The 8,545-nt window shown below is 32.8% G+C and overlaps 1 protein-coding gene across 1 annotated transcript; it reads right to left on the minus strand.

Moving 5' to 3' along the window:
• Positions 1 to 6,226: 6,226 nt before the first annotated feature.
• On the minus strand, positions 6,227 to 8,058 carry LOC112028449 (uncharacterized protein At4g26485). Its single transcript, XM_024061138.2, has 3 exons — positions 7,756 to 8,058; positions 7,447 to 7,651; positions 6,227 to 6,680 (listed from the first exon to the last, which is right to left on the minus strand). Exons 1-3 carry the CDS (start codon positions 7,904 to 7,906, stop codon positions 6,386 to 6,388), a joined length of 651 nt encoding a protein of 216 aa, XP_023916906.1. The 5' UTR covers positions 7,907 to 8,058; the 3' UTR covers positions 6,227 to 6,385.
• Positions 8,059 to 8,545: the final 487 nt, after the last annotated feature.

Below are 8,545 nucleotides of genomic sequence, written 5' to 3' on the forward strand. Positions count from 1 at the left end.
CCCGCTCTTGAAGTTCCGTGTGGTATGTTGTGCACCGTTCATTCTGTTCTGTATGAGGAAGTTCAATTTTTCCTCATTTTAATTTGGGTCCATCAAATTATTATTAGTATCTTTTTTCTAGAGCTCGAGTTCTTTCCAGATCGGCTATAACTACCAAGTTTCAATGTCCGTGAAAGCAACCTTTTTTTTCAAAGCTTTTATTCATTGTCTAATGAACTAATGAAGTCATCATGTTGTCATGCATCCTTGGACAATACTTAGGTAGTATCGGAGCAATTCCATAGAACTACCTAAGTTTTTTCGGTCATCTTTAACTAAGTTTCTAATTTTATTGACCTAGTTTAGACTTTTTTTTTTGGACTTTTTCATTTTAATTCAAATCAGTAAGAATCCGTTTGAGAACAACTTATTTAATTGAAATTGAAAACTTTTTGCTTAAAGTTTCAATGTCCATGAAAGCAACTTTTGTTTCAAAGCTTTTATTCATTGCCTAATGAACTAATGAAGTCATCATGTTGTCATGCATCCTTGGACAATACTTAGGTAGTATCGGAGCAGTTCCATGGAACTACTTAAGTTTTTTTTGGTCATCTTTTACTAAGTTTCTAATTTTCCTGACCTAGTTTAGACCTTTTTTTTGGGACTTTTTCAGTTCAATTCAAATTAGTAAGAATCCGTTTGAGAACAACTTATTTAGTTGAAATTAAAAACTTTTTACTTAAAGTATTGTAGATAAAAAGTAAAAGGTAGTTGAAACAGTACAATTGGACCCATGAATGGTACTAAAAAGTGCATTAAAACTCATGATTACTTCCCAAATGCAACCTAAAATAGTCTCCTCCATCATCATTACTTCTATTTTATAAGTAATCAAATTATAAATAAACTTATATATATATATATATCCCATTGTCAACTTATGCTTATTTTTTTGGGTCTATAATTATATTANCGGAATGAGCAAGGTCAAGTTATGGTGGCAATGACAGCTAGTGGACCGAAGGTGAGCTCTAGTGAGGAACCAGAGTTGTTGGCATGTAGAAGATCAATGGAATTTGTTATGGACACTGGGTTCACCAAGATGATCATAGAGGGAGATAATGTAAATGTTATGCAAGCCATTTCATCATCACGGATTAATTGTTCACTGCTAGGCTATGTGGTGGATGACATTCGTCACTTGGTTCATTGTTTAGAGTGGGCTACAATTAGCATTACTAGGAGGGGTGGGAATAAGGTTGCACATGCTCTTGCTCAACATGCTAGAAATTCCTTAGATAATGATGTGTATTGGATGGAGGATTCTCCTCCACCGGCTATGGAGGCCTTGATTCAGGATGTTCTGTTATTATGATTATATGAATGAATGATCCCTTTTCAAATATATATATATATATATATATCTCGAAATTCTTTTAAATCCTAAAAATCATTTATGAGTTATTCTATATTAATTTCATCTATCCATCGCAGACAAGTGGAACTTTTAGATATAGCTTACTGGACACTTTCAGAGAGAGAGAGTGTGTGTTACATGCCTAGTTTTTCTTTAAATTTATTAAGTTGGGTAATTAGATAATGATAGGATAGATTGTTAGTTTAGTATTTGAATAATTGTTCCTTCACGCCTAGCTCTAATACCAAATGTTAGAACTCATGAATAGAACTCACCCTTGAAAACAAACTTACAATGGGAGAGTGTCCAAGAGCATATAAACACATGGTTAAGTTTACACTTAATCCATGTGGGACACTAATGTAGGACAAAATTTACTTTTTAATTATTGTAATTTATTAATTTCTGTATTTAATTTGTAATTTTCGTTATTTTAGATTTAGGGTTATTATTTCCTTATTTTTAGGTTCTTTTAATGTTTTTTATGTCAAATTTGGTTCTTATTATGGTTAGGTATTAATTAGGAGTTATTTTAATGCTTTTAATGTTTTTTTAAAATAATTATTCAATCAATAAAATTCATACTTTTGTCTTTCTATTTTCTAATGGATTCTAGACCCTTTCTCCTTGTGGATTCAAGGAACACTCGTAGATTCGAGGAACCCTTGTGAATTCAAGGAACAATCGTGGATTCGAGGTTAATTTCAGAAGTAAACATGTTTTGCTTCTTGTTTTCTAGAAGTAGGCGTGTTCTGCTTCTTGATGCTTCCACATCCGGCATCAAACACTAAGATCATAATAAAGAGGGAACTATATTTTCTTTTCCTTGAAGCTATCTCCCTATGTAGAATAGCAATTTCCCTAAACTCTAAAGCTAGAGACTATCACAACTCTTTTGTGTAAACAAAATTATGTTGTAATATCTCATCTAACACCTAATTCCATATATATATATATATATATATATATATAATAACTAATAGTCAAAACATTTGACTTTTTGTTGATAACTCCTCTTTACGCCATATGGCTACATAAATTACTGTCACGTAAATATTTAAAAACACAGAACAGTTGTGTGGTTTGATTCTTAGACCTTTTCACTATTTAACAAAAAATAATCGACTAAAAAAAAACACTGCCCAAACTAAATAGATGAATGAAATGAAAAACAAGGAGCGGAAAGAAAACAAACTCTTGGAGAAAACAAGGACACTTACTCCACTGACCCATATTAGAAAAGTAAAAGAAAATTTAACGTTGGCTTCAACTATGGAACAAAGAAAAATGTTAAAGTGGTAGACAAAAGTGGAATGGCAATAAAAAAGTTAGAACCAAAAAACTATTTTTTTTTTTTTAAAAAAAAAAGAAGAAATAGAAAGGTAGGTAGTCCACTCAGCAATAGAATTTTGACCAGTTAAAGCATCATTTCATTTTGCGGAATGATCATTAAAGAGTCTTGGGCAGGAAGATCAATGTTACGACGGGATGGTTTCAACAATTTCCTCCATATACTCCGACTCTGGACTGCAATTACAAGGGTACCCACAATTATTTATTTATTTATTTTTCAAAATTGAAGTTATTGATCAACTAATCATACAATTAAGAGGAAACGAGTTATGAAATTGAATGAAATGCCAAAAATCTGATTGGATAATTAATTTCTATGGAATCGAACGAAATACTTCAAAGTAACAGCCACATATACAATCAAGTTTATTAGGTTTTATAAATAGCAATTTTGGAGAAGATTCACTGGTTTTTTGTATTTTTAAGAAAGATGGAATAAAAGAAATTGAAAAGTTACTAAATGAATATAAACTACTATTTATATGAACCACTATTTATAGCCAAAGGATTATGACCCTTCAATAGGCACATTTTCATTAAATATGCACTTTTTTTGTTAGTAGACACATTTTCATTCAACAGATACATTTTCGGTCAATAGGTACCTTTTGATTCAATAGGCATATTTTTGGTCAATAGACACATTTTCGATCAATAGGCACCTTTCATATATATATATATATATATATATCCTATATGAAGGGTTATGACCTTTCAATAAACACCTTTTGGTATATCTAATTGAAAGGTTGTGACCTTTCAATAGACATCTATTGCTATGTATACTACAACTTACCTTGTATATATCTATATATATACGACACAAACTAAACTAGAGACACAAGATTCTATCTCTTATTCCTTCTCACAAAAAACTAATAAATAAAACAACATTGCTTTCTTCTACCTAACTAATAAAATTGTGCTATTTCTTTCAATATCATTTTTTTTATGCATTTTTGCTTACTACTCCAACTCAAAAATGGTTTTTTCTTTTCCTAAAACTCATCCAGTAGCTACTCCCGTGCATCACACCGGTTAGCGACTATAATATATATATATATATATATGGTTGGGTTCAAATTACACCTGGTATAACTTTAAATAATGTTACACCACTTGATATTTTATAATTTAATGAACTTTGACAAATCCTCCGTTAGATTATATTATCTTTGTATATCTCCATGCTTGCAAAATTTCAATGTGATCAAAAATTAATAGTCATATCATCAATCAATTGTTTAAATTCAAATTTTTGCAGTTTAAAATAATGCACAAAAGATGAGTTCATGGATCAAATGATAAATAATATCCAATTAACATGAAAATTAGTATGAATGTTAATAACATATAGAACATTTATTTCAACGGTGAGATTTTCTAAATATGAATTCTAAACAAGTTATTGGGTGCTGTAACATTACTTAGAGTTATACTAGGTGTAACTTCAACCCAACCTATATGTGTGTCTGTGTGTGCGCGCCACGCGTGGTTTGGGGAGTATGCCTCAGCCAAATGGACCGAGGCAGAGAAAATGAGTCGTCACATAGTTTTATGGTCTAGGAACCATGAATATAGCTCCCTTACATGAAAGGACTTGATCTTACTACCAGAGTATAGTTTGAAGTTTAGGTACGGTCTTAGAAAGGTGTTAGGCACCCAAAACCGCCAGACCTATGGGTCGACTTCCACTCATTGTGTCTTACATCTTAATCCTATTAAAGGCACACTCAACATTGCATCTTAAACACATACACACACACTAGCATACATCTAAGCATACAACATGGCATTTCATCCCAAACCCTAACATACATCTATCATGGCAAGCATTTCAAACCTAGCATACATCTACCATACATATCATCACATCACATCCAAGGCAGGAACATGCATATATCAAACAAAAACAAAGGCAACAAACAAATCGTTTTATCATTTAAGGCATGGCATATACATATTCATCAAACGGAGATAAAGCTCTTATAACAAGCAAATATATGTTCATGTGAATGCATGACTTACCTTACTTACCTCACTACATCTCAGCACCTATGCATCAATGAATGGACATGTGAATGCATGTTCATGGTATTAAAGCAAGAAAAGAAAAGAAAACCCTAATCTAGCATGTTAAAGGCAAACAAACATTTAAAGAAAGGAACAGAGACTTAGAAAGCATAAAAAAGGAACAAAACAAGGGCATATGATATGGAAGAAACAAAGAAACAGAAGCAGAAAAACTCAAATTAGAGTTTCTAAGCATGAGTATGTGTGCATACATAGGCCCGCAGACACGCCCTAAAGAACCCTAACCCAGAAAGCAAGAACAAAAACTAAAAAAACAACAAATCTAGCAACCTAGCACGCTTTGAAACAGAAAACAACTAAAACCTAAACTAAGCAAACATAAACAAATGAAGGATGCAAAACTAAAACAAGATTAAAACCAGAAAATGAAGGAAAAGAAGTTAGAACATATAACTCACAACAAAAAGCTCTTTGGCTTGATTTTAACCGTTCCCCTCAATCAAATCTATTCGCAACTAAACAAAAATTATTAGTAAACTTCAAACTCAAGAATCAAGACCAAAAAAGGTCCCAATCAAAATAAAATTGACTTGAAGAAGTTTTCCCATAGGATTTTCTGTATGTGTTGAAAAGGTGCCATGTATGGCTTTATATAGTGAGAAAATAGGGGTTTGGAACGACTCCCAGACGATGTGAGATTCGTTCCAAACCTCAACATTAATTCATAAAAACTTGCCTTTTATAGTTTCTAGAACCCTAGATACATGCGCAGGTTCGTGCCTGAGTACGCGTGCATCAGACCTACGTACGCAGGTCCTTGCTTGCGTACACAAGTTGAGGGTTTCCTTGGCCTTTTATTTTCCAAAAATAAATTTATTTGCTCATAAAAAGTTATATTTTCCATTTTAACATCTCTTAAGTCAATTTGTAATTTGAATGGGCCCTAAACCAATCTTAGGCCTTAGAATTTCAGGATCATTGAGGAACAGCAGCCCGAGTCTTAAGGAGTACAAAATGTAGTGTCTACAATATGTACATTTTATTCACCAAAAATTAAATTAAAAAAAAAAAAACAAAACAAAACAAAAAAAAAAACAAAGAAGGAGAAAATTTTGATAGCATAATTTTGTTTTATCCTTAACTAAACTAGTTGTAAACCCATGCTACGGATGGGAACCTACATGTTTATGTGGTAGAATAAAATAATTTTTTTATAAAATCTTAAATTAATTATGAAACTACACCATTGCATTACTTTCTCGTGTCTAACTTCAATTTGTGTTATAAATTAATGAAGAAGTCATTGCTTGAACATACAATGACTTACAAGAAAAAAAAAAAAAAAATTTGCTTGGCAGTTTCAAATATTGCAAAAAATTAACTCAAAAATTCAAATATTAAAACTTTTAAAAGAATAACGCGTGTACTAATAATATTTCCTTCATAAAATATTTCATATGTGCTGTCATATTATTCAAATATTGTGCTAGTCATATGCGTAAAGTTTGGGGGTTCATGGTTGGACAATTTCCTCTAAACAATTTGCACTTGTCATATAATCAACAACGACTGTGTCACTTGGCACTTGTTTGATTATCATTATCAGGCATTTGAGCGGTATTTTTTCTGGAGAGAGAACTTGAAGGTGAAACAGCTTTTGAGAGGGAATGTTTTGTTGCACTCGATGTCACCACCTCTCTTGTTGTGGTAGCCCGGGTAGTCGACCTTATAAAATTCCACTTTCTCTTTCAAATATAGACCTGCTCTTTTAGAGAGTTCCACAATCTTCCACTCATAATATGGATAGTCGTCTCTATGTGCAACATGTACTTCTCCATCCCTGTTCAGCATCTTACGGGCGCTCTTGAAAAATACTTGTACCAACTCTTTGTGCATCCTATATCCATGGAAACCCCGAAACACAAATACAACATATTAAATTTAAGCTAAATCTTGTTACACACTCCCTAGTGCACTTTACCGTACAAACACCCTGTGAAAGAATGATTTTAGTTATAATTGTTTAATGGTGAAATCATATTTTGAATACACAATTTTTATAATTTTAAATAAAATCATTCTCGTATACACGGTGTGTAATTGTCACAACTCTTAAAATTTATCCATAAAAGCATTTTTTACTCTATCTTTATCAAGGGATTCAAATGATAATCCAGTGATAATAATATCATTTATGGGTCTAACATTTGTGGTTTGAACCTTACTTCTCCCTCTCCCATCAGAAAATAATAAAAATAAACTGTATGCACAGTGCACACCACAACACTAAGAATTTGATTTATTTAAAAAAAAAAAAAAAATTAACTACCAAATTCCCCCATTTTGTTTAACTGTTAAAGAAAAGTGCAACATTCTCATCAAATTGTGCAGATTTATTAGACAACTCTTGACTTGAAGAGTATCAAATAACACAAGTATGTGCATTGCAATAATTGATGGTGAATGAATGTACCACTAAAATGTGTTAATGAGGACCCCCTGATGAGTAGCGTCGATCTCTAATACAATCATGGGATAGGAATCTGACAGAGTAAAAACATTGAGACAAAGCGAGGCAGAGAAACAGGTGTGCTTTTTTTTAATTATTATTCTTTTTCATTTTTAACCAAATGAACAAGCAAGGAATCACTTTACATACTTACTCTATAAGCTCTTCGTCTCTTTCACATAGCCAAGAAAAATGGCCTGCATGAGGGAAATTGAAGATGATAACATCAAATTTCATGGACATTAAGGTGGGATGTTGGTTCATGTCATATGCATCAACTTCATGCAGCACCAAGCACCCTCTTCTCTTCAAGTCCTCCAAGTGTGGTACACAACTCCTATGCTTTGTCAATAAAGTATCTGAAAGATTCAAATTAAAACTAATAAATTAGTATGACTCATAAAAATAGCAAGAAGATGAGTACTATGAGGCAAATTAAGGCTTTCTGTAACTCTGTTTGTACCTTTAGAATCAAGAGAAGTTGCAACCATGTTAGCGGCAGAGCGAAATGCTCTAGCCAAACAAGCAGAAAATGAAAAGTCTCCCTCACCAACCAACAATATCTTCTGAGAGCTGGAGTAGTGCTGAATCTTTTTCTCTTTCTTCTTACCCATTGTACAGCGGCAGAGCGAAATGCTCTAGCGAAACAAGCGGAAAATGAAAAGTCTCCCTCACCAACCAACCATATCTTCTGAGCTGGAGTAGTGCTGAATCTTTTCCTCTTTCTTCTTACCCATTGTACACTTATATGAATCTCTCCCTCCCTCTGTAGATTTGCTTATATGCCAAGGATAATGTGGCCATTATAGATGAAAATGGTACAGAATCCTATGCAAAACCAGATATCAAGGATGGAATATGTATAGGCAGTCTCATACGTTCAAGTTTCATATTTATTATAGCAGCTGGAGAGTAAATACTATGTACACAGTGAGCATAAAAGAACATTCATAGGAATGTATTTGTATTACATTATGTATCAGCACAAGCAGGGTTCAAGTACAGTGTAGAGTGTACAACTTGTGTAGCACACGATGCGACAATTAGAGAGTTATTGAATACACTATTGTAGTGAGATAAAATGCCAGTGATTGAATTACATCCAACTCCAAGTCTACGGACCTTCTTGAATAGCTTGAATTGCACGAAGCTACCTTCTTTAAAGTTAAGTTGCCATGGCCATTAAAAGGGATGATCAAATTAGTAAATTAGAGAAAAATTCAACATTGTGATGCACCAACAGAAATAGTGGT

This window comes from Quercus suber, unplaced genomic scaffold (genome assembly GCF_002906115.3).
Source record: "Quercus suber isolate HL8 unplaced genomic scaffold, Cork oak 2.0 scaffold_166, whole genome shotgun sequence".
Classification (NCBI taxonomy): Eukaryota; Viridiplantae; Streptophyta; class Magnoliopsida; order Fagales; family Fagaceae; genus Quercus; species Quercus suber.

What these genes read in the sequence shown, in the direction of transcription:
- LOC112028449 (XM_024061138.2), bottom strand. Translation starts at nt 7,906, where the DNA reads ATGGGTAAGAAGAAAGAGAAAAAGATTCAGCACTACTCCAGCTCTCAG. An exon ending in AACTTCTCTTGATTCTAAAG is followed by an intron (nt 7,652 to 7,755) that starts GTACAAACAGAG and finishes TGAATCTTTCAG; the next exon opens with ATACTTTATTGACAAAGCAT. An exon ending in AGAGACGAAGAGCTTATAGA is followed by an intron (nt 6,681 to 7,446) that starts GTAAGTATGTAA and finishes CCATGGATATAG; the next exon opens with GATGCACAAAGAGTTGGTAC.